Here is a 27,115-nt window from a genome sequence, read left to right as displayed (position 1 = left end):
TCCCTCTATACCTGCCTACGTGTTCAAACACACACACACACACACACACACACACACACACACACACACACAATGTCTGCATCTCAGGGCCCTCTAATTACTATTCTGATGACCCTAATTACTATCTGAAATTTCTTTTTTTTATATTTATTTATTTATTTATTTTGAAAGAGAGGAGTGGGGGAGAGTGAACATGAGGTAGGGGCAGAGAGAAGGAGAGAGAGAATCCCAAGCAGGCTCTGTGCTGTCATCATGGAGCCTGACAGGAGGGCTCCATCTCACAAACCATGACAACATGACCTGAGCCAAAATCAACAGTTGGAGGCTTAACTGACTGAGCCAACCAGGTGCCCCTATCTGAAATGTCTTGTACTTGTATTTGTTTACTTGTCTGTGATTTACCTCTGCCCTAAAGAAGAAATCTTGTCTGCCTAGTTTGATACCCTACCCCTGATCCCCAGCACCTAGGAGAGTACATGGCTCAGAGTGAGTGCTCATAAAATACTCGATAATTCAATGTTTAGATCAAATAGTTTCATGGTTAACTAGAGATGAGAGCTACCTAATTGTTTCTTAGCCTGGGATCTTCCTGTCAAATAGGAACCTTCAGAATATAGAGATGTTTCTTTGCCCTGGAAGCCAGACAGAGCAGAAGATTATGGAAAATATCTGGCTCAGCTGTTAGGTTGAACCCAAACACGATGTTTCTTTCCAGGCCTGAAAATCGACGGACACTGTCCAACACGATGTGATTGGCCATGATATCCGATGCATCTTGGATCTGTACTAAAAGATCAGATTCCCCATCGAGCTGAGATGTATTTCTTTTCCTCATTGCTCTTAGAAGCTTATCTTTATATATTTCCACTTCACTTGCTTTGCTGAAAAGCACAGCAATGTCCTTGGGAGAATAACCATTCCTAAAGAGAAAGTGGCATTTCTTTGCTACTTGGAACACCATATCTTCCATGTCCAAGTACTCCATAATCTCCACGTAGCCCGGAATACCCTGAGCCCATTCAGCTTTATGAACCATCTCCAGGGACGCAGGCGGGATGTTACATGGAGGATTTTCTCTGACCTCCTGCATTACTTCTTGTAGGTATTTGGCTATTGGATCTGCATTACGGATCACTCTGGTGAGCTCTTCTCTTGGATACTGGGCTGTGAGAGCAGGGAGGCCACTGGAGCTCAAGTGGGTAGTCTGAAAGTAGTCTAGAAAGATCCAGAGAATTCCTGGGCAATCCTTTTTTCTCTGAGTGATGGCTTTTGCCTTCTCATACCAGTCTCCATCCTCAGTGCGAAAATTCTGAGCTTCATCGATGATGATGTGCTTAATCTTTTGGAAGTCATTTTTCATGAAGGTTTTCCGGGTCACTGCCTGGCAGACATGTCTCTGGCTGAAAATGTAGAGAAACACAGTCAAGTTACCCCACTCAAACAAAGGAAGCCAATTATACTCTTAAACACATCTGGACCTAGTCATTACAATATGACTTTTCACATGCGAACTTAAAACCACACCAAAATTATTTTTAAAAAATCATTAGAGTTAGGCTGCATACCTCACAAAATTCTTCAGAGGCTGATTTTCACAGATGTAAAGAATATCATCTGGTTGACAGTGAAACACATTCCTGATCTTCTCCATTATCCTAAGAGCCAGGATGGTCTTCCCTGATCCAGGTAAGCCATGAACAAACAGCTCTCTAGTCATGCGAATGTTCTTTGAAAGCAACTCATACTGTTTATCTGTGAGGAGGCTGAAAACCTCAGAGCCCAGCTCTTCACTTAAGAAAGATCGGAATCCGAGCAAGACTATCACAAGGGACCGTAACAGAGCTTCCATGTGCTGGGTGGTCCTAAGGTTATAGGAGTTGGGGTAAATTTGCAAATCCAAATCATGAAGAGTCGTTGCTGTATTATCAGGATTCAGTAGGAAGATCAAGGGAGTGACACACAATTTCCCAGTGTAGCCACCTGTGTTCACCAGCGTCTGTTTTAAGACGCGGGCGACTGTCCTAGAGTAGCCCTTCCAGCTTGGGTCACACTCACTGAGGATAGTGTAGAGGCGTGGGGTGTTGTTCTGGGAAAGCAGAAGAGCATCACAGATGACTCCCTGCTTCTCTTGCAGACCCACGTCCACAGCCCAGCTTCGAGAGAATATCAATATTCCTTGAGAGAAAGAGTGCATTTCCTTATTTATTAAGTTTTTGAGTCCTTTATGTGTTGAGAACAGCTCCTTGTAGATGCTTTCTGGTGTATACACCATTCTGTCTGGTAATACTAAACAGGAAAAGAATTGGAATAAATTCGAGAATCTGCAAACAAGCTAGAATCATCATTATCCGTAATAGATTCAATCCACATTTGAGCCCAACCACGTGTCAGCATAAGGATGCATTAGTGATAGGAAATAAAACAATTCCCAGTCCAATGGAGATGATAAGTGACTGGCATAACAGAGACAAACAATAATTATACAAAGTGGTAAATGCAATGGGCAAGAAGTGCACAGAGCATTATGCAATCACCAAGGAGAGGGAGCCCTCAGGAAAAAAGAAAATGTGAAAGTCTTTCTGAAGAAGGAGACACCGAAGCTGCTTAAGGGATGGCTGTGAGTTAGCCCTCTGAAGGATGCGAGAATGGAGAGATAGGCAACAGGGGACTCATGAGTAAAGCACAAGACAAGAAACTCATGCAAGCACCTCCAAGAAGTTTGTGTTGTGATGTCTAAAGTGAAAGGCACAAAGGAGGAAATGAGGATGGAGAAAAAGGCCTTATGGTACTATCTTAGCACCTGGCAACGCTGACTAGGGTTAACAATACTGTGTGATATATGTGAAAGTTGCTAAGAGAGAACGTAAATGTTCTCAACACACACACACACACACACACACACACACACACACACACACACGTATGGTAATTATGTGAAGTGATGGGTATGTTAGCTAACTTTATTGTGGTCATCATTGTGTAATATGTACAGGTTTGAAAAAAATCATTTTGGGGGCTCCCAGCTGGCTCAGGTGGTGTAGCATGCAACTCTTGATCTTGGGGGTGTGAGTTTGAGCCCCGTGTGGGATGTAGAGATTACTTTAAAAAATGAAAGATTTTTTTAAAAATAGGGGAAAAAACCCCATGCTGTACACCTTATATAGATGATGTTATATGCCAATTATGTCTCCATAAATCAGGAAGAAACACCTATCATTGGTTATAAACTATATGAGGTGTCCTACACGACATTTTGTGAAAGGCAAAATTATAGGGATGGAAAATAGATCAACGGCTGCTAAGGGTTAGGGATTGGAGAATTTTGACCACAAAGGGCAGAATGAAGGGGCCTTTTTTGGGTGATGGAACTATTCTGTGTCTTTACTCTGGTGGTGGTTACATGAATCTATACCTTTAGAATTCTTTAAGAAAAAAGCCCATGTTATATATGTAAATTTTAAAAATTAATTTTTATAAGTATTTTTTAAAAAGATTTAGGTGTTTTATATGTATAAAAAGAGTTCTTGAAACTTTTGGCATCACAAGCCCAAATCGGGACTCTAACAAAATCTATGAACCTTCTCCCCAGGAAAAAAATAAACACAAAATTTAAATTTTAAATTCAGGGTAGATGGAAGACACAAGCATGAATCCAGATTTCTGTGATTGGCTGGATGGAGGATGGACTCTCCAATTCATAGACACAATGTGGAAGAAATGGCAGAAAAAGAATACTTCATACAGATTAATATTCAGAATATACAGAACAAGTAGAAGATTGTCAGCATGGAAGACTGATTTTGGAAATGTTCAGTTTAAGATACCTGTGGTACATCAAGTATCCAGGAAGTAATCTGGACACACCAGTACCATTGGTCTGGGCTCAGACAAATACTAAAGTTATTTTCTATACAATGGGCTAAACTAAGGGCTCCTCCTCCTCCTATTTTAATCTAACATCATTTTCAAATTATTGAGCAATGATTTCAACTAAGTAAAGGAATAACATATAAACATAGGAAAGGTTAGTTCAAAACTACCTTTGGTTTTACATTAATACGATTATTAAGTAAAATGTTTGGAAATGGTATAATGTATATTTTAAAGCTAAGAGCTTTCCTAAATGCCAGCAATTCACAATCAGAAATTATTATCATATAAGGATCTCCTTCTAGTAATAAATTTAAACTTTTTAATTCTAGGGTAGTTAGAATATAGTATTACACTAGTTTCGGGTGTGCAATACAGTGATTTCGCAATTCTATACATTACTCAATGCTCATCATAAGTGACTCTTAACGCCCATCACCTATTCCACCCATCCCCCACCCCTCCCCTCTCATAGTCACCAGTTTGTTCTCTATAGTTAAGAGTCTGTTTTTTGGTTTGCCTCTTTTTTTTCTTTGTTTGCTTTCTTGCTTAAATTCCACGTAGGAGTGAAGTCATATGGTATTTGTCTTTCTCTGGCTGACTTATCATTCTAGGAATAAAATTTGACATATATAGCAACAATATAGATAAAACCGAAACAATCAAGAGATGTAACCTATTTCACTGATTATAAGTGTACTTTAATATCTCTGAAATCAAGATACATCTTCTAATTTAATTGGCAATATTTTCTTTATTCGTGGTAAATAAAATAATAATACAATATTGTTTCCTTGGGTTTGATGAAATATAGTAAAAGAAGACTTTAATAAATGGCCAAACATCCCATGTTCACCTATGAGGAAATTCACTGTTATAAAAATGACAATTCTTCCCAAAGTCATTTATCAATTTCATGTGGTTGCCATCACAATAATCTCCACGTGTCCTTTTCTTTTAGGTGGAACAAAATGATTCCAAGCTTCTTCTAGAAGAGAAATGCCATGATAGTACCATTTGGTGGATTCTGGTCTATGTTTTGAATTACGATTTGGCAACGTTCACCGAAGGGTACAAGCAATTGTTACTACTTGGAATTTATCTTTAAGGAACACCTCAAGGCATTTTTAGAAAAATGTATATTGTAGCATTGTTGAAAATAGAAAAAAATTAGGTGTCATATAAAATTCCATCAAAGAAAGGACTGGTTAAAGAAGTGGGTAGCAGGGTAGTTTGCAAAGTTCTATTTTTTGACCTATGTGGTGGTTACACAGGTTTTGCTGTGTACTAATTATTCTTTTTTAAAGTTTGAATTTAGTTAAGTAATCTCTACACCCAACGTACTTTCTGTACGTATAGTATATTTTACAATAAAAGCAGCTAAAATTAGTAACATCTATGTTTAGGGATACTACGAAACACTACACAATCAATAAAAGAATTGGGTAAATCTATGAGTAACGTCATGACAAGACAGACTTATGTCACTCAGATTCAGCCTTATGCTTGTATATATTTGTAGGACATTCATTTTCACTGCTGAATAGTATTCCACTAGGTGAGTATACTACAATACGAATAGTAACCTAGAGCAGTCACGGGGATCTCTCCAATTTTAGACATCTCTTGATGCATATGTACACATGCTTCCCTAGAAACTAGAAAAAGTTACTGACTGGCATAATATCCAAATGACCAATTTAGTCTAAAGGGATCAACCCAATTTAATTCATAGCAGCAATGTACAAAAATCCTGATTAGGGGCGCTGGAGTGTCTCAATTGGTTGAGCATCCAACTCTTGATTTCTGCTTGGGTCATGATCCCAGGGTAGTGGGACTGAGCCCCGCATTGGGCTACATGCTGAGCATGGAGCCTGCTTGGGATTCTCTCTCTCCCTTTGCTCTTCTCCCCGCTCACGTTCTTTCTGTATCTCGCTAAAAAAAAAGATTCTGATTACCCAGAACGTCTCCAACATCTGTTATTTCAGTTAAATAGTGTAGGATGGTATCTACTTGTGGTTTTGAAGTGCATTTCACTCATCCCGATAGCTTGAACAGCCCTTCCTAAGTTTATTGGACATGCGTGTTTCCTTTTCGGAGAAATACATCTTTATAACTACTGTGTATTTGTCTACGGGGTGGTTTGTGCTTTTAACAAGTTTTGTAAGTTCTTTATATATTCTTGATACCAGTCCTTTGTCAACTGCATGGATTTCATAATCTTCTTCAAGTTTGTCATGGATTCTTTCACTCTCTTTAAGGTATCTTTTGAGTAACATAAGTTCTTAATTTTAGTGTGGTGAAATTTATCAATCTTCTTGTTTAAGGTTAATATTTTTAGGTCTAGTGTAGGAAATCCTGTCCTACCTCAATGATGCAAAATTATTTGTGTACATCTACTAAAGTTTCAAGGGTTTGTTTCTGACATTTAAGTCCTTAAACCTTCTGGAATTGATTTTTTTTTCTATAATATAAATAGGAGTCCAGGTTTTTTTTCATATGAATGAACAACCAACATGTTCCAAAGCAACCAGACATGAATTACCTGGAAAGTAACGTTTTTGCTGTGCTTCCAGACATTCAAAATTCTTATGAGTGCACACAGTCCTGCTGCGGGGTGTAGTGGATGACAAACTCAATGCAAGGACCATCTCAGAAAATCTGGAAAGATCTTAGGAAGTAAGAAGTAACAGTTCAATATGCAAAAATGCAGACTCCAAATTATAGCTAAGCTGTGTTGTAGTCTTTCACTTTGTCTTAGAACCCAAAGCCTTGGCCCACAGATCCTTGTGTATACATTCTGAGTCAACTCAAGAAAGTTTATTGATATCTTGGGCAGGGTGAGGTACTATATGGAGCAATAGTTTTCATTTTAATTGTATTCTATTGAAACTCATGTTTTATTTTTTAGAATGCTTACATTTTAAAAATACAATTAGAAAGTATAAAGTTTGGGGTGCTGGGTGGCTCAGCTGGTTAAGCATCCAACTCTTGATTTCGACTCAGGCCATGATCTCATGGTCATGAGATTGAGCCCCACATTAGGCTTCACACTGAGCACGGAGCCTGCTTGAGATTCTCTCTCTCTCTCTCTCTCTCTCTCTCTCTCTCCCCCCCCACCTCACCTCTCTCCCCTGCTCATGTGCTCTCTCTATCCCTCTCAAAATAAATAAATAAAAATTTTTTAAAAAGAAGGAATGAAGTTCAATGGATACATATTTCTGAGAAGACTCTGAAATGTTCTTTATTTTTGTGGACTTTTGAAGATGTTACCATTAATTTATTTTGTCTAATTTCATCTTGGACTTTCTTTTTCCAAGTGGGATGTACATCACCAACACTACTCTGGCTTATCATTCTTGGTGAGTAGCACATGTTCACTTTGAAAAGGAAAAGTAGGAAAGGAGAGAGCTAGCCACGGACTAGTTGTGTTTGGGTTCAGAATGGAAGAGGGGCGATGAGAAAGGGAGAATATTTATTCCAGGGACCAAGAACGGAAAGTGACAGTTGGGTTAAAGATGACACATATGTGGGGCGCCTGGGTGGCGCAGTCGGTTAAGCGTCCGACTTCAGCCAGGTCACGATCTCGCGGTCCGTGAGTTCGAGCCCCGCGTCAGGCTCTGGGCTGATGGCTCAGAGCCTGGAGCCTGTTTCCGATTCTGTGTCTCCCTCTCTCTCTGCCCCTCCCCCGTTCATGCTCTGTCTCTCTCTGTCCCAAAAATAAATAAAAAACGTTGAAAAAAAAATTAATAATAAAAAAAAAAAGATGACACATATGTGCACGTGAAAAAGAATTTCCTGAATAATTAAAGGAGTTCATATTCAGAAAGGTAAAGAAGAGACTTCAAAATGAACACAAGAAAGGGAGTGAAAATAAAAATTACTAGGTCAGACAGCCCCCTGCACCAACCTCTGGTAGGTCTATTAGCCCAGGGCAACATCTTTTTGCTGAATGCAGGGTATTCAAGATAGGCAGAGGGAGTGAAGTGCAGTGACCTACCAACTGTATCTATCGGAAATCACAAATCAGGCATGTGCAATTAAGACAGTGCTTTTCTTTGCCTAGATCTTGAAATAATACCCTAGTTCCTCCCTCCTCACCTCTCCCCTTCTGTCCCCCCAAATGAACATTATAATCATTGTGGATTCTGCTCCCTGACCTGGGTCGGCTTCCATCATCCAAGCTATCCATTGCTTCGCGTCCAGCTGTTTCACACAATTGTCCTTCACCTGCCAGGAACTGGGCATCTTGGAAAACACTGCACAGCAAAATTGTTCCACCTTGACTGCACAGACATATCCATGAAGGGTCCCCTGATTGTGTACTTCAAGGAATTTGACAGCATATTTTATCTCATGCTTCTGTGTACAGAAATGATGGACAGGGAGATTCCTAATACAGGAATCAATACAAGCCTTCAACATGTCAAGATCTATTTTCTCCTTTTCACATCCAATGACTTCATGGGTCTCATCATGCACACCAAAAAATATATACCCTCCTTCAGTGTTTGCAAATGCAGAAACACAACTGGGGAGACTCTGGTGAAAGCACTGTGACTCCTCTGTTGAGAACATTTTAAATTCAACGTGGAGGGAATTAGTAAAGTTGAGCTTTTCTAGGTACTGAAGCTGAGTTCTAGCGAATACAGCAGCAGCTGAGGCCCTTATGTTATACTCGTTTCGCACACCAACCTGAATTTTGTGTGGACTTAATGAACTGGAATCAGTATTCCTAAGAGTCTGAGTTTTCCCTTTGAGGAATGCCAATGCTTCCTTAGAATCCATGACATCAGTAGATGCTCTGTATCTATAGCACAAATTGGAGCACAAGGTAGCGATTCGTACACCAGAGGCATCTGCGTTCCAGGATCTCACAAAAATCAAAAAGAGTTCTCCCTGCTGCATCTCATCTAAATAGCCTTTAAAAATTGAAGGCATCGTCAGGCCTACTCCATGGATTTCATAATTGTAGTCTTTGTTCTCAATCTCAGCCTTGACCACTCCGCCACCAGAATTCAGCAGAGCACATATTGCTTTCAAGATGTTTTTCCTCTGTTTTTCCCGCAATTCAGGATTCATTTCTTTCCTTTGTGTATCCCCAAGGATGATCTTTCCTGCATTTAAGACACATTCGGCAAAGTTTGTTTCCAAATCAACCTTGAGACTCATCTTCTCAGCACAGGTCCTTTTCCTACCCTGAAATATAAGAAACAGGAAGACAGAACGATTAGAAGAGGACAAGCATAGGGGAGGTGGGAAAACGGACACTTTGAGGCCACTCTTCTGAAGTTGGTCACTTCATTTATGCACACAGAGTTTGAAGCCACTTTCGTGCATGAAATAAGTGCAGAGGCCAAGGGGAGGAGCTAAGTCTACTGGAAGCCCACTGCCCCCGAGAAATGATCAAGAGACTATTTTGACGCTGTGATTTTAGTAACTGTTTGTGCCATGATCTCTGAGTGGCAAAGTCTCCCAGATCACCTGCAGAAAAGTAGAAATTGTGCAAAGATACATGAGGACGGGGGCTGCAATGCAACCAGAAAGCTTTCACTGTCAGTGGTGTCCCCGGGGTGTGTTGATGTGTATTGATTTTCTCGGTGCTCCTTCTCCTCTCACTGAGACTGGGCTATTCTTGGATTGTTGCTATGGAACAGATCTTTAAGCTTTCCCTCGTTCAAGAAGTTCTCATCTCATGAAAACTTACATATATATATGTAAGTTTTACATATATGTAAGTATATACATATATAAAAGTATATACATATATGTAAGTATATATATATATATATATATATATATATATATATATATATATGTAAGTATATACATATACACACACATACATAATTTATTAGAAACGGACAAATTATTGACTGTTTGGATCAACCCAGCTGGCAGGTTGAGGTGGGCTTTTGGCATTTCCTAAACTTTAAGTGACAACAGGGAATCTCAGAAGACGTAAAGCTGAGTGAAAGTGTGCACACACCATCTTGACAACCACACCTCATGATGGAAGGGCAGTGTGAGGGATGCACATTTCTGCAGCTGCTTATCTTTAACTCTTTGGTAGCAGTTGAGTAAAAAGAAGGAGTGACTAGACCAACTCACACATAATTACACAGGTCTCCATCAAAAGACAGTTCTTTGTGAACCAAGATGTTCTGCTATCTCCTCATCCAGCTTCCTTCCTCAAAAACAGGTTGCAGGAAACCAAAGACAGAAACCCGAGAGAGAGAGAAGAAAACACAATCCATACTCTGAAAACTATAGAACACTAATGAAAGAATTTGAAGGGGACACAAAGAAAAGGAAAAGTTATCCATGCTCATGGATTGGAAGAACAAACATTGTGAAAATGTCTATATTACCCAAAGTAATCTACACATTTAATGTAGTCCCTATCCAAATACCAACAGCATTTTTCATAGAGCTAGAACAAAAAGTCCTAAAATTTGTATGGAACCACAAAAGACCCCAAATAGCCAAAGCAATCCTGAAAAAGAAAATTAAAGCTGGAGGTATCACGATTCTGGATTTCAAGCTGTACTGCAAAGCTATAGTCATCAAGACAGTATGGTACTGGCACAAAAACAGACACATAGATTAATGGAACAGAATAGAAAACCCAGAAATGAACCCACAACTATATGGTCAACTCACCTTCGAGAAAGCAGGAAAGAATATCCAATGGAAAAAAAAGACAATCTCTTCAACAAATGGTGCTGGGAAAATTGGATGGCAGCATGCAGTAGAATGAAACTTCTTACACCATAAACAAAAATAAATTAAAAATGGATGAAAGTCCTAAATGTGAAACAGGAAAACATAAAAATTCTAGAGGAGAACACAGGCAGCAACGTCTTTGACCACAACTGTAGCATCTTCTTACTAGACACATTGCTGGAGATAAGGGCAACAAAACCAAACATGAACTATCAGGATTTCACCAAGATAAAGAGCTTCTGCACAGCGAAGGAAACAATCAACAAAACTAAAAGGCAGCCTACCAAATGGGATAAGAAATTTACAAATGACATACCTGATAAACGGTTAGTACTCAAAATCTGTAAAGAACTTATCAAACCCAACCCCCAAAATACAAACAACCCCAGTTAAGAAATGGGCAGAAGACATGAATAGACCTTTTTCCAAAGAAGACACACAGATGGCTAACAGACACATGAAAAGATGCTCAACATCACTCATCATCAGGGAAACATCATCAGGGAAATACAAATCAAAACCATGATGAGATAGCAACTCACTCCTGTCAGCATGACTAAAATTAACAAGATACAACAGGTGTTGGTGAGGATGTGGAGAAAGGGGAACCCTCTTGCACTGTTGGTAGCAATGCAAACTAGTGCAGCCACACTGGAGAACAGTAGGGAGTTTCCTCAAGAAACTAAATATAGAACTACCCTATGATCCAGCAATTGCACTATTAGGTATTTACCCAAAGGATACAAAAATACAGATTTGAAGGGCTACATGCACCCCAATGATTATAGCAATATGATCAACAATAGCCAAACTATGGAGAGAGCCCAAATGTCCATCAGCTGATGAACGGATTAAGAAGATATATATATATAGGGGCGCGTGGGTGGCTCAGTCGGTTGTGTCCGACTTCAGCTCAGGTCATGATGTCATGGTCCATGAGTTCAAGCCCCATGTCGGGCTCTGTGCTGTTAGTTCAGAGCCTGGAGCTTGCTTCAGATTCTGTCTCCCTCTCTCTCTTCCCCTCCCCCACTCACTCTCTGTCTCTATCAAAAAAATGAATAAACAGTAAAAAAAATATTTAAATATATATATGTATATGTATACATATATGTAATGGAATATTACTCAGCCATCAAAAAGAATGAACTCTTGCCATTTGCAATGTCGTAGATGGAGCTAGAATGTATTACGCTAAGTGAAATAAGTCAATCAGTGAAAGACAAATACCTATGATTTCCCTCAGATGTGGAATTTAAGGAAAAAAACAGAAGAACATATGGGAAGGAGGGGAAGAGAAGAGAGAGAAACAAACCACAAGAGACCCTTAACTGTAGAGAACAAACTGAGGGTTGATGGAGGCAGATGAGTAGGAGATGGGCTAGATGGGTGATGGAGATTAAGCAGGGCACCTGTGATGAGTACTGCATGTTGTATGTAAGTGATGAATTCTACCCCTGAAACCAATATTGCACTGTATGCTGACTAACTAAAATTTAAATTTAAAAAAAAGAAGCCAACACAGTCCTCTGGATGGGACCCCAGAACGACAGCTGTGGGGCAGGCCTAGAGGATCACTATCCAAAATGGGAACAAGTGGCTTCAGGCTTCAGTGGATGGACACTATACAACCAATGGGATGCTTCATGTGTTAGGTGAAGAGGTAGAGAGTTTGGGGCTGAATTAGTAATAGGGACTTGGGAAAACATGTAAATACAAATATAAGACAATAACTCTAAGAACAAAATGAAAAATAGTATCAAAAACCATACCTGTGGTAGATCCTGGGAAGATGGCGGCGTAGGAGGACGCTGGGCTCACCGCGCGTCCTGCTGATCACTTAGATTCCACCTACACCTGCCTAAAGAACCCAGAAAACCGCCAGAGGATTAGCAGAACGGAGTCTCCGGAGCCAAGCGCAGACGAGAGGCCCACGGAAGAGGGTAGGAAGGGCGGCGAGGCGGTGCGCGCTCCACGGACTGGCGGGAGGGAGCCGGGGCGGAGGGGCGGCTCGCCGGCCAAGCAGAGCCCCCGAGTCTGGCTGGCAAAAGCGGAGGGGCCGGACGGACTGTGTTCCGACAGCAAGCGCGACTTAGCCTCTGGGAGGTCATAAGTTAACAGCTCTGCTCAGAAAGCGGGAAGGCTGGAGGACAAGGGGAGGGAGAGCTGCTGAGCCCCCGGACGGCAGAGCTCAGCTTGGCGGGGAACAAAGGCGCCAGCGCCATCTCCCCCGCCCATCCCCCAGCCAAAATCCCAAAGGGAACCAGTTCCTGCCAGGGAACGTGCTTGCTCCGCGCAACACCCAACGCTGTGCTCCTGGGGAGCCAAACCTCCGGCAGCGGATCTGACTCCCTCCCGCTGCCACAGGGCCCCTCCTGAAGTGGATCACCTAAGGAGAAGCGAGCTAAGCCTGCCCCTCCTGCCCCCGTGCACCTTGCCTACCCACCCCAGCTAATACGCCAGATCCCCAGCACCACAAGCCTGGCAGTGTGCAAGTAGCCCAGATGGGCCACCCCACCCCACAGTGAATCCCGCCCCTAGGAGAGGGGAAGAGAAGGCACACACCAGTCTGACTGTGGCCCCAGCGGTGGGCTGGGGGCAGACATCAGGTCGGACTGCGGCCCCGCCCACCAACTCCAGTTATACACCACAGCACAGGGGAAGTGCCCTGCAGGTCCGCACCACTCCAGGGATATCCAAAATGACCAAACGGAAGAATTCCCCTCATAAGAATCTCCAGGAAATAACAACAGCTAATGAACTGATCAAAAAGGATTTAAATAATATAACAGAAAGTGAATTTAGAATAATAGTCATAAAATTAATCGCTGGGCTTGAAAACAGTATACAGGATAGCAGAGAATCTCTTGCCACAGAGATCAAGGGACTAAGGAACAGTCACGAGGAGCTGAAAAGCACTTTAAACGAAATGCAAAACAAAATGGAAACGACGACAGCTCGGATTGAAGAGGCAGAGGAGAGAATAGGTGAACTAGAAGATAAAGTTATGGAAAAAGAGGAAGCTGAGAGAAAGAGAGATAAAAAAATCCAGGAGTATGAGGGGAAAATTAGAGAACTAAGTGATACACTAAAAACAAATAATATACGCATAATTGGTATCCCAGAGGAGGAAGAGAGAGGGAAAGGTGCTGAAGGGGTACTTGAAGAAATTATAGCTGAGAACTTCCCTGAACTGGGGAAGGAAAAAGGCATTGAAATCCAAGAGGCACAGAGAACTCCCCTCAGATGTAACTTGAATCGATCTTCTGCACGACATATCATAGTGAAACTGGCAAAATACAAGGATAAAGAGAAAATTCTGAAAGCAGCAAGGGATAAACGTGCCCTCACATATAAAGGGAGACCTATAAGACTCGTGACTGATCTCTCCTTTGAAACTTGGCAGGCCAGAAAGGCTTGGCACGATATCTTCAGTGTGCTAAACAGAAAAAATATGCAGCCGACAATCCTTTATCCAGCAAGTCTGTCATTTAGAATAGAAGGAGAGATAAAGGTCTTCCCAAACAAACAAAAACTGAAGGAATTTGTCACCACGAAACCAGCCCTACAAGACATCCTAAGGGGGATCCTGTGAGACAAAGTACCAGAGACATCGCTACAAGCATAAAACATACAGACATCACAATGACTCTAAACCCGTATTTTTCTATAATAACACTGAATGTAAATGGATTAAATGCACCAACCAAAACACATAGGGTATCAGAATGGATAAAAAAACAAGACCCATCTATTTGCTGTCTACAAGAGACTCATTTTAGATCTGAGGACACCCTTAGATTGAGAGTGAGGGGATGGAGAACTATTTATCATGCTACTGGAAGCCAAAAGAAAGCTGGAGTAGCCATACTTATATCAGACAAACTAGACTTTAAATTAAAGGCTGTAACAAGAGATGAAGAAGGGCATTATATAATAATCACAGGGTCTATCCACCAGGAAGAGCTAACAATTATAAATGTCTATGCGCCGAATACCGGAGCCCCCAGATATATAAAACAATTACTCATAAACATAAGCAACCTTATTGATAACAATGTGGTCATTGCAGGGGACTTTAACACCCCACTTACAGAAATGGATAGATCATCTAGACACACGGTCAATAAAGAAACACGGGCCCTGAATGACACATTGGATCAGATGGACTTGACAGATATGTTTAGAACTCTGCATCCCAAAGCAACAGAATATAGTTTCTTCTCGAGTGCACATGGAACATTCTCCAAGATAGATCATATACTGGGTCACAAAACAGCCCTTCATAAGTTTACAAGAATTGAAATTATACCATGCATACTTTCAGACCACAATGCTATGAAGCTTGAAATCAACCACAGGAAAAAGTCTGGAAAACCTCCAAAAGCATGGAGGTTAAAGAACACCCTACTAACGAATGAGTGGGTCAACCAGGCAATTAGAGAAGAAATTAAAAAATATATGGAAACAAACGAAAATGAAAATACAACAATCCAAACGCTTTGGGACGCAGTGAAAGCAGTCCTGAGAGGAAAATACATTGCAATCCAGGCCTATCTCAAGAAACAAGAAAAATCCCAAATACAAAATCTAACAGCACACCTAAAGGAACTAGAAGCAGAACAGCAAAGGCAGCCTAAACCCAGCAGAAGAAGAGAAACAATAAAGATCAGAGCAGAAATAAACAATATAGAATCTAAAAAAAACTGTAGAGCAGATCAACGAAACCAAGAGTTGGTTTTTTGAAAAAATAAACCAAATTGACAAACCTCTAGCCAGGCTTCTCAAAAAGAAAAGGGAGATGACCCAAATAGATAAAATCATGAATGAAAATGGAATTATTACAACCAATCCCTCAGAGATACAAACAATTATCAGGGAATACTATGAAAAATTATATACCAACAAATTGGACAACCTGGAAGAAATGGACAAATTCCTAAACACCCACAGTCTTCCAAAATTCAATCAGGAGGAAATAGAAAGCTTGAACAGACCCATAACCAGTGAAGAAACTGAATCGGTTATCAAAAATCTCCCAACAAATAAGAGTCCAGGACCAGATGGCTTCCCAGGGGAGTTCTACCAGACGTTTAAAGCAGAGATAATACCTATCCTTCTCAATCTATTCCAAGAAATAGAAAGGGAAGGAAAACTTCCAGACTCATTCTATGAAGCCAGTATTACTTTGGTTCCTAAACCAGACAGAGACCCAGTAAAAAAAGAGAACTACAGGCCAATATCCCTGATGAATATGGATGCAAAAATTCTCAATAAGATACTAGCAAATCGAATTCAACAGCATATAAAAAGAATTATTCACCATGATCAAGTGGGATTCATTCCTGGGATGCAGGGCTGGTTCAACATTCGCAAATCAATCAACGTGATACATCACATTAACAAAAAAAAAGAGAAGAACCATATGATCCTGTCAATCGATGCAGAAAAGGCCTTTGACAAAATCCAGCACCCTTTCTTAATAAAAACCCTTGAGAAAGTCGGGATAGAAGGAACATACTTAAAGATCACAAAAGCCATTTATGAAAAGCCCACAGCTAACATCATCCTCAACGGGGAAAAACTGAGAGCTTTTTCCCTGAGATCAGGAACACGACAGGGATGCCCACTCTCACAGCTGTTGTTTAACATAGTGCTGGAAGTCCTAGCATCAGAAATCAGACAACAAAAGGAAATCAAAGGCATCAAAATTGGCAAAGATGAAGTCAAGCTTTCGCTTTTTGCAGATGACATGATATTATACATGGAAAATCTGATAGACTCCACCAAAAGTCTGCTAGAACTGATACATGAATTCAGCAAAGTCGCAGGATACAAAATCAATGTACAGAAATCAGTTGCATTCTTATACACTAACAATGAAGCAACAGAAAGACAAATAAAGAAACTGATCCCATTCACAATTGCACCAAGAAGCATAAAATACCTAGGAATAAATCTAACCAAAGATGTACAAGACCTGTATGCTGAAAACTATAGAAAGCTTATGCAGGTAATTGAAGAAGATATAAAGAAATGGAAAGACATTCCCTGCTCATGGACTGGAAGAATAAATATTGTCAAAATGTCAATACTACCCAAAGCTATCTACACATTCAATGCAATCCCAATCAAAATTGCACCAGCATTCTTCTTCAAACTAGAACAAGCAATTCTAAAATTCATATGGAACCACAAAAGGCCCCGAATAGCCAAAGTAATTTTGAAGAAGAAGACCAAAGCAGGAGGCATCACAATCCCAGACTTTAGCCTCTACTACAAAGCTGTAATCATCAAGACAGCATGGTATTGTCATAAAAACAGACACATAGACCAATGGAATAGAATAGAAACCCCAGAACTAGACCCACAAACGTATGGCCAACTAATCTTTGACAAAGCAGGAAAGAACATCCAATGGAAAAAAGACAGTCTCTTTAACAAATGGTGCTGGGAGAACTGGACAGCAACATGCAGAAGGTTGAAACTAGACCACTTTCTCACACCATTCACAAAAATAAACTCAAAATGGATAAAGGACCTGAATGTAAGACAGGAAACCATCAAAACCCTAGAGGAGAAAGCAGGAAAAGACCTCTCTGACCTCAGCCGTAGCAATCTCTTACTCGGCACATACCCAAAGGCAAGGGAATTAAAAGCAAAAGTGAATTACTGGGACCTTATGAAGATAAAAAGCTTCTGCACAGCAAAGGAAACAACCAACAAAACTAAAAGGCAACCAACGGAATGGGAAAAGATATTTGCAAATGACATATCGGACAAAGGGCTAGTATCCAAAATCTATAAAGAGCTCATCAAACTCCACACCCGAAAAACAAATAACCCAGTGAAGAAATGGGCAGAAAGCATGAATAGACACTTCTCTAAAGAAGACATCCGGATGGCCAACAGGCACATGAAAAGATGCTCAACGTCGCTCCTTATCAGGGAAATACAAATCAAAACCACACTCAGATATCACCTCACGCCAGTGAGAGTGGCCAAAATGAACAAATCAGGAGACTATAGATGCTGGAGAGGATGTGGAGAAACGGGAACCCTCTTGCACTGTTGGTGGGAATGCAAATTGGTGCAGCCGCTCTGGAAAGCAGTGTGGAGGTTCCTCAGAAAATTAAAAATAGACCTACCCTATGACCCAGCAATAGCACTGCTAGGAATTTACCCAAGGGATACAGGAGTCCTGATGCATAGGGGCACTTGTACCCCAATGTTTATAGCAGCACTCTCAACAATAGCCAAATTATGGAAAGAGCCTAAATGTCCATCAACTGATGAATGGATAAAGAAATTGTGGTTTATATACACCATGGAATACTACGTGGCAATGAGAAAAAATGAAATATGGCCTTTTGTAGCAACATGGATGGAACTGGAGAGTGTGATGCTAAGTGAAATAAGCCATACAGAGAAAGACAGATACCATATGGTTTCACTCTTATGTGGATCCTGAGAAACGTAACAGAAACCCATGGGGGAGGGGAAGGAAAAAAAAATAAAAGAGGTTAGAGTGGGAGAGAGCCAAAGCATAAGAGACTGTTAAAAACTGAGAACAAACTGAGGGTTGATGGGGGGTGGGAGGGAGGGCAGGGTGGGTGATGGGTATTGAGGAGGGCACCTTTTGGGATGAGCACTGGGTGTTGTATGGAAACCAATTTGACAGTAAATTTCATATATTAAAAAATAAATAAAAATAAATAAATAAATATTAAAAAAATAAAATAAAAACAATAAAGTCTACATTTGTTTGAAAAAAAAAAAAACCATACCTGTAACTGATTACATGGCATAGCTATAAACAAAATGACAGTCATAATATTATCAACTCTGAATATTGTTCTGACCGGAAATGATGATGTAATCATACTGGCAGGATGTAGGGAGAAAAGGGGTAGTGAAATGTGGATGAGGGAGGTTATTATCTCCAGAAACAGACAGCATTTAAGGTGGGGGGGGGGGGAGGTGTGTAAACATAAGCATGTTGTTTAGAAATATATAAGTAATTCTGAACAAAAAAGCCAAAGAGGCAAGAGGATGCCCAGAGAGCAGAAAAAGGGGGCAGAGTAGAGGGTAAGAGGCCACTGATTTTCTTATTATGTCTTATGAAACTATGACTCTCAAAACTACACACATGAGACTCCCACTCCCAGACAGAATAGAGTACCAGGGACTAGATCACTCTTTTCTCTAAAATAAGAAAAATATTTTAAAAGAAAAAATGGCTGAAAATTTTCCAAATTTGGTGTAACTTGTAAAAAATTAAGATCAAGATCCACAATATTCAACAAGCTCCAAGCACTAAAAATACAAAGAAAACAATACCAAAGTGCATCTTCATTTAACTGACCAAAACCAATGATAACGAGAAAAATCTTAAAAGCAACCAGAGGAAAAAGATACATTACACACACAGTACAAAGGATGACATTAGGATTTTTTGTTGTTGTTGTTTTGTTTTGTTCTTTTTCAGAAACAAAACAAGATAATGGATAAACGTCTTTAAACCAATGAAAGAAAAACAAACTATGAACCTAGAGTTCTATACCCAGTGAAAATGTTTTTCAAAAATTAAGTTAACAACAAAAAGACAAACAATCCATTTTTTTAAATGGACAAAGGACTTAAATAGATGTTTCTCCAAAGAAGATTTACAAATTGCCAATAAGCATATGAAAAGATGCTTAACACCATTAGTCATTAGGCACACACAAACCCAAACCACAATGAGATACCACTTCACACCTATCAGGATGGTGATGATGATGATGATGATGATGATGATGATGATGATGATAGAAGGAAAATAACAAGTATTGGTGAGGAGGTAGAGAAACAGGAATCACTGCTGCTGGAATGTAAAAAGGAAGCAGTCATTGTGAAAAGCAGTTTGAAGAGTCTTCAAAAAGTTAAGTGTAGAGGCACCTGCGTGGCTCAGTTGGTTGAGTGTCCAACTCTTGATTTCAGCTCAGGTCATGGTCCCAGGGTCAGGGGATCGAGGTTAAGGTTCTCTACATATCTATCTATCTATCTATCTATCTTTCTTTCTTTCTTTCTTTCTTTCTTTCTTTCTTTCTTTCCTTCCTTCCATCTATCTATCTATCTATCTATCTATCATCTATCTCACTCTGCCCCTCCCCCATTCACCCTCTCTCTCTAAAACAACAAAAATAACAAAAGTTAAACATAGAATTAGTATCTGATCCAGCAAATCCTTTAGGCTCAAATAAGTCATAAATGTTCATACCAGAACTATTCACAAAGGTTAAAAGGTGGAAACAACTCAAATGGCCATCAACACATGAATGGATAAACAAAATGTGCTACAAACCACACAATAGAATAGTATTCAGCCATAAAAAGGAGTTAAGTACTGACATGCTTCAACATGGGAGAACCTTGAAAACATTATCCTAAGTGAAAGAAGCAAGACACAAAAGGTCACTCTATGGACCGTATATTTATATCCCCCCCAGGAATTCATATGTTGAAACCCTAATCCCCATGGGGATGGTCTTAGCTGCTGTGAACTCTGTGGAGGTAATTAGGCCATGAGGGTGGAACCCTAATTATGAGTCTAGTGCCATGATAAGAAGAAGTACAAGAGAGCTTGCTTCCTCTCTCTCTGCTCTCTCCACCATGGCAGTTATCTGCAAACCAGGAATTTTCCTCACCAGACCAGATCAGCCGATACCTTGATCTTGGACTTCCTAGCCTCCAGAATTGTGATGAATACATGTTCACTGTTTAAGCCACCCAGTCTATGGTATTTTTGTCATAGCAGCCTGAACTAAGACAGTCACATATTGTAAAATTTCATTTATGAGAAATACACAGAATGGATGAAGTCATTGAAACAGAAAGAAGAGGGTTGATTGCCAAGTGCTAGAGGAAGAGGGGGCTGGTGCATAGTCGTTCAATGACGTTTTATCTGGGTGTGATGAAAATATTTTGAAGGTTGATGGAGGTGGCGGTTGTACAATACTGTGAATGTCCTAAATGCTGCTGATTTGTTCACTTTAAAATGATTAATTCTAGGGCACCTGGGTGGCCTAGTCAGTTAAGCATCTGACTTCAGCTCAGGTCATGATCTCGCAGTTTGTGAGTTCAAGCCCCACATCGGGCTCTGTGCTAAGAGCTCAGAGCCTAGACCCTGCTTTGGATTCTGTGTCCCCCTCTCACTCTGCCCCTCCCCCACTCATGCTCTATCTCTCAAAAATAAAAAAACATTAAAATTTTTAAGAAAATATAAAATAAATGATTAATTTTTATTATGAGTTTCATTTCAATTTTAAAAATTAATCGAAAAAGAAGGTGATATAAAAACTTTCTCAAACTGATAAAAGCTGAAAGAATTTATTTGTAGTAGAACTCCAATGTAAGAAATGCAAAAGCCAGCCTTCAGGCAGCAGGAAAATGATACTAGTTGGAAAATGAATATACACGAAGCAAGAAAGAACACTGGAAATACATAAGATATTTTAAACTTAAATCTCTCTAAAAGAAGAATAAAATGGAAATATTAACATTAAATGATTTCAAGCCTTATAATACAGTTATAGTAAACAAGACAATGTGGAACCAGTATAAAGACAAACATTCAGGGAAGAAAGGGTCTGGAAATAGACCCACATATATATGGACAACAAAGATGCCGAGTGGAGAAAGCGTAATTACTTTTTCAAAAAAGAGGACTGGAACAATTGGACATCCACATACAACAGAAATGAACCCCAATTCATATTTGATGCCGTTTACAAAAATTTATTTAAAATGTGTCACAGGTCTAAATGTAAAACGTGAAACTATGTGGAAATAAATGAAGACTGCCCAAATGGGAATAATGAGAGGCTATTTATTCAGAGTGCACTGTGACAAGGGAGTCAGCCACTTGCGATGGCAGAGACTCAGAGGCAGGCAGGGGACTGGGGAAGCTTTATAGTGAGAGAAGAGGGGGGAGGCACTCGCCCAGGTAAGCCCTGATTTGAAGTTGTTTTTCTAGGGAAGCTGGAAGTGAGCTTACTAGAAATGGCACATCTTATGTGACTGGTTTGGAAGCCTGTTTAGCTTTCTTTGGTTCCTTCTGAGTTAGAAGTGGGGCCACACACCAGGGAATCTGGGAGTTGTTAACCAAGTCCTGAGCACTTTTGCTGCATGGGCTGTGGTTTAGCTTCTGGAGGTGGTTGCTCCAGCATTGTGGGTCAAGAGTTCTGTGTTCATATATGGTCTGACCACTGTCCATTTGTATGTTCAGTCTCTTGACCTCAAAACCTCTGGAGGACAACATCGGAGAAAATATTTTTACCTTGGGCTTGGCAGACATTTTTTAAGAGATGTCACTAAATGTACAGTACATAAAAGAGAAAATGAATATGTTGGACTTCAAGAACACCTTTTTGAAAGACACCTGTTAAGAGAATGAAAATACAAGCCCCTGACCAGAAGAAAATATTTCCAAATGATATATCTGATCATTTGTATCTAGATTAGATACAGAATTCTTGAAAGGCAATAATAAGAAAACAACCCGATTTAAAAATGGAGAATGGATGCAACAACGTGGATGGGACTGGAGGGTATTATGCTAAGTGAAGTAAGTCAGTCAGAGAAAGACAGATATCATATGTTTTCACTCATATGTGGAACTTGAGAAACTTAACAGAAGGCCATGGGGGAACGGAAGGGGGAAAATAATTTCAAACAGAGGGAAGCAAACCCAATACAGAGAACAAATGGAGGATTAATGGGGGTGGCGGGGGAGAGGAGAAAATGGATGATGGGCATTGAGATAGGCACTTGTTAGGATGAGCACTGGGTGTTGTATATAAGTAACAAATCACGGGAATCTACCCCTGAAACCAAGAGCACACTGTATATACTGTATGTTAGCTAACTTGAAAATAAGTTATATTAAAAAATTTTTTTAAAGTACAATGGGGTGCCTGGGTGGCTCAGTTGGTTAAGCATCCAACTCTTGGTCTCAGGTCAGGTCACGATCTCTCCATTTGTAAGTTTGAGCCCCGTATCGGGCTTGCAGCTCTCAGAGCAGAGCCTGCGTGGGATTCTCTCTACCCCTCCCTCGCTCTCTCTCTCAAAAAGAAATAAACATTTAAAAACATTTTTTTAGGGGCACCTGAGTGGCTCAGTCAGTTGGGCATCCAACTTGGGCTCAGGTCATGATCTCGCAGTCCAATAGTTCAAGCCCCGCGTCAGGCTCTGCATTGACAGCTCAGAGCTTGGAGCCTGCTTCACATTCTGTCTCCCTCGCTCTCTGCCCTACCCCACTTGCACTCTGTCCCCCTCTCAAAAATAAAATAAAAACATTAAAAAAATTTTTTTTAATTTTTTTGATGGATAAAAGATTTGAACAGATATTTCACCAAAGAAGATATATGAAGAGCAAATAAGTACATGAAATATTGTTCAACATCATCAGTTATTAGGAAATGGCAAATAAAACTCCACTGAGATAGCACTACTCACTTATCAGAATAGCTAAAATGACTAACCATACAAGGTGTGGCAAGCATATGGAGAAAAGGGAACTCTTGTACACTCCTGGTGGGAACATAAATACAACCATTTTAGAAAAGACTTTGATAGTTTCACACACTTACCATATGACTCAGCCATTTCACACCTAAGTATTTACCCATGAAAAATGAAAACATATTTCCATACAAAGACCTGTGCTGAATGTTCATAACAGTGGGGGAGGGGCAGAGAGAGAGAGGGGGGGGGAGGGAGAGGGAGAGGGAGAGGGAGAGGGAGAGGGAGGGAGAGAGGGAGAGAGGGAGGGAGGGAGAGGAGAGAGAGAGAGAGAGAGAGAGAGAGAGAGAGAGAGAGAGAATCCCAAGCACGTTCCATGCTGTCACCCAGAGCCCGACACGGGGCTAGAACTCACCAACTGTGAGATCGTGACCTGAGCGGAAATCAAGAGTCAGATGTTTAACTGACTGAACCACCCAGGTGCCCCAGCTTGTACACTTTAAATATGTGCAGTTGAGGGGCACCGGACTGCTTAATTAGTAGAACATGTTTTTGTTCTTGGGGTCTGAGTTCATGCCCCACATTGGGTGTAGAGCTTTACTTAAAAAAATATATGTGTAGTTTATTTCGTGTCAACAATACCCCAATAAAGCTATTAAAAATTACATATCTGAGGGGCACCTGGGTGGCTCAGTCAGTTAAATATCCAACTCTTGATTTCAGCTCAGATCAAGATCTCTCAGTTAGTGAGATCAGTTAGTGCCCTGTCAGCGCAGAGCCTGCTTGGGATTCTCTCTCTCTCTCTCTCTCTCTCTCTCTGCTCCTCCCCATGCTCTCTCTCTTCTCTCCAATAAGTAAATAAACTTAAAAAAATTACATGTATGAATGATGGTGAAAACAAAGTAAAACATATTTTGTTATAATATGCTTAGCTCAAAAACCAGTAGAAATTGATGTGCCTGTTATTACTAATATTTTTCCATAGAAACTAAACCTTTGATAGGACTAGGGTATCGAAGCCCCAAATCGTGCATACTCCAAAAGGACACCTTGGCATGCCCCATATTCATTCGCTAGTAACCACCACCCCACCCTGTCTTTTCCCTTGCAAATTGTGAATTTACACTTTTCAGGCCTGCCAACTCCCTTCTCAGTGGAAATCTAGTGTTTGGCATGGAAAACAGCAGGCACTCCTAATTGCCAGTGAAAATTACCTCAGCAAAATAAGAGAAAATGCTGTCCCTTCCATTACGGGTGCATAAAAGCAGGAAGTATTCCATTTCATAAAATTCCCCTTGTTGATTTTTTTTTTCCCCTAGCAAAGGAATCCTCTTAAGATACCTGGTCTTCAGAGACTGTTGCTCTGGCCTGTGATCATGTGCATTAGCCTTGAGGGATACTATAACTATGAATGGTTGTAAACTTAACTTCCTGTTGCTATGACAACAATACTGCAATTGATTACTGTTTTCTTTCTTTCTTTTTTTAAGTTTAGTTTTATTTTATTTTAGAGAGAGAAAGCACACGGGGGAGAGGAGCAGAGAGAGAATTTCAATCAGGTTCCAGGCTCAGCACTGAGCCAGCTGCAGGGCTGGATTCCACAACCCTGGGATCATGACCTGAGCCGAAATCAAGGGTTGTTGGCTTAACCAACTGAACCACCCAGGTGCCCCATTTCTGTTTTCTGGTAGGCATAAACACCTGTGCATTTCATATTCCGGCCAGGAGCCTATCATCACATTTCACTCTTCTTTGATTCGCAAAAGGTACTAAACCTTGTGATTGTCCATTTTCTTTTTTTTTAATTTTTAAAAATGTTTATTTATTTTTGAGAGGGAGAGAGACAGAGCGTGACCAGAGAGAGGGAGACACAGAATCTGAAGCAGGCTCCAGGCTCTGAGCTGTCAGCACAGAGCCCGATGCGGGGCTCGAACCCACCAACTGTGAGATCATGACCTGGGCCAAAGTCGGATGCTCAACCGACTGAGCCACCCAGGTGTCCCCTTCTTTTTTCTTCTAATTTTTTAAAGTGATTTTTCATCTTCTTCTTTAAACAAAAGAAGAGTCTTGTGACATTTTAAGGAACACTTCTGACACAGGACGTTATCACGCTTAGCGGCTCATCTGGCCACAGGAGCTCTCACCTCTGCCCCCTGCAGACTGAAGAGGAACCATTTTCTCTTTCCTTTTTCAAGGCAGCCATAGCCTCGCCAACATTAGCCAGAACCGCCATCTCCTTGTAGAGGCTTCGCTGTGAGACCTGCCATCAGTGGGCGGGGGGACACCGTTAGGCATCCCCCTCTCTTAGGCACTCCAATGCAAGGAGTCACTTCTGCGTCCTATGACAGTCAGGTACAAACGGGGAATGGAGTCATTCACCGCAGCTTAGCCTCTCTGGACAGAATCCACGGGAGTTCTTTTAGCCACTTGTTGGGGGATACAGGGCTTTGTGGACTGCCCTGGGAGTCCTCCTACCCTGCCCCCACGCCGTTACTGTTTGAAGACTGACCTTGCAAGCCAGGGGCTTACAGGCATCCTGGGAACGCAGCTTCTTGTAATACAATGAACACTGACCCTATCTTGTCCCCGGGCCACAACCTCGCTGGCTTCACTTTCAGGAGCCCCGGTAACTGATGTGGTTCTTACCTCTAAAGTTCTTCGTGCTCCTGAACAGTGGGAAATTTTACCAAGCTCAGCGTGGTAAGACCTAGGCTGTGACGCTGCGCGCCTCCCGCTCCTCCCCTGTTCGCTCGGCGTTCCCAGCCTCCCGGCTCCCTGATCTCTCACTGTGCGCCTGTCGTTGGAAGTTGCTACCGACTGCAGGGCAAAAGCTCCCGAGCGGGAAAGGAGCGCAGGGGAGCTCGGGAGACCGGCGCAGACCTGGGGAGGGAAAGAAGCCCAGCTCTTGCAGGATTTGTGCAAAGGAGCGCGGGAGACGCCTTACCCGCCAAGGTTTCTCCTCTGCAGAGCGCCTCCCTCCGGCAGAATGCGACGGAACCTCCCAAGTCGCAACCAGGATTTTGACTGCAAGGCGCCCGCTTTACACCAGGGGAACTAGGCTATACCTCACGGGGAGGGGCCCCGCGAGGGAGAGAGTGGGACAAACCAACAGTCCCATTTCTGTGTACCTGGGAACCCAGTTCTGCAAGGACAACAACCTTGGTTACTTTTGGTGGATACACGTGGGGTTTGGGGGGAGGGAGAGGGGGATCTTTTTTGTTGCTTCTCTGTTTTCTGATTAACTTTTTGAAGCTGGCAGGTCCCCCCTGCCCCCGCCACCCCCCCCCCCCCCCCCCCCCCCCCCCCCCCCCGCCAACAGGGACGGAGTTCCGGGAACAACCTCGCTCCCTCCAGTCCTCCCCCGCCCCGCTCCAGCCCTTGCCCCCTACCTCCCAGGCTCTGGCAGCGCGCTCCGCAGGTGTTTCCTCGAAAGGCCGGCAGCCCCAGGATTCCAGCTCGACTAGCCCCGACCAGTCTCGAGCTCTGTCCTAGGGTAGTGAGGAGGTGGTTTGAGCGGGAAACAGAAAATTAAAGCTTCCGCTTTCTCGCTTCCCCCGCCCCGTCCCCGCCCTCGCCGCCGCCCCAAGGCGAGAAGTTGCATTCGGCCTCCTTTTGCTGGTGCTTTAATTTGTAAAGGGTGATGACCGGGCCCCGAGACTGGCCGCGGGTGTCGCCGTTTGGGGGGACCCCGGAGGGCCCCGGCGATGGCATTTTGGTGAAAGAAAACAGAAATTGTCCTTTGGATTCGTCTGCTCCTGCAGACTTCACACCCAGGTCTTACGCGACACCGTCAGTTTTCAGGGCGTTCATCCTAGTTTTATTACGAACGTGTTCTGGGCGCTCTCACGAAGGGTCTGGCTCCGTGCCGCGCTCCCGGGGGGAACGGGACCCGGCCGCGCGCACCGCCCTTCCGGGCATCCAAGGAACGGCGCAGCCAGGGGAAGGGGACGAGGAGTCGGCTGCCTGGGAACTGATCCGAGCCCGCGCCCCCAGGGGCGTAAGTAGCATTTGGGGGCCC

The 27,115-nt window shown here is 41.8% G+C and overlaps 1 protein-coding gene across 7 annotated transcripts; it reads right to left on the bottom strand.

Moving 5' to 3' along the window:
* Positions 1-324: 324 nt before the first annotated feature.
* On the bottom strand, positions 325-26,593 carry LOC122206673 (schlafen family member 5-like). 7 transcript variants are annotated; one of them, XM_042916080.1, is made up of 6 exons: positions 26,487-26,593; positions 25,744-25,977; positions 8,031-9,069; positions 6,416-6,541; positions 1,566-2,286; positions 325-1,400 (listed from the first exon to the last, which is right to left on the bottom strand). In XM_042916080.1, exons 3-6 carry the CDS (start codon positions 9,040-9,042, stop codon positions 593-595), a joined length of 2,667 nt encoding a protein of 888 aa, XP_042772014.1. In that variant the 5' UTR covers positions 9,043-9,069; positions 25,744-25,977; positions 26,487-26,593; the 3' UTR covers positions 325-592. The 7 variants fall into 7 exon arrangements, with proteins under 7 accessions (XP_042772014.1, XP_042772013.1, XP_042772012.1 ...); XM_042916079.1 differs by lacking the exons at positions 25,744-25,977; positions 26,487-26,593 and adding exons at positions 10,534-10,635; positions 12,366-12,399; XM_042916078.1 differs by lacking the exons at positions 25,744-25,977; positions 26,487-26,593 and adding exons at positions 10,534-10,677; positions 12,366-12,398.
* Positions 26,594-27,115: the final 522 nt, after the last annotated feature.

The sequence above is a fragment of the Panthera leo genome, chromosome E1, assembly GCF_018350215.1.
Source record: "Panthera leo isolate Ple1 chromosome E1, P.leo_Ple1_pat1.1, whole genome shotgun sequence".
Taxonomy (NCBI): Eukaryota; Metazoa; Chordata; class Mammalia; order Carnivora; family Felidae; genus Panthera; species Panthera leo.
This window is presented reverse-complemented; position numbering and strand designations above follow the sequence as displayed.

Coding starts and splice junctions, on each gene's coding strand:
- LOC122206673 (XM_042916080.1), bottom strand. CDS start 9,042: ATGAGTCTCAAGGTTGATTTGGAAACAAACTTTGCCGAATGTGTCTTA. Junction 6,542..8,030: donor GATGATGGAAGCCGACCCAG/GTCAGGGAGCAG, acceptor TTACTTCCTAAG/ATCTTTCCAGATTTTCTGAG. Junction 2,287..6,415: donor GCAAAAACGTTACTTTCCAG/GTAATTCATGTC, acceptor TTTCCTGTTTAG/TATTACCAGACAGAATGGTG.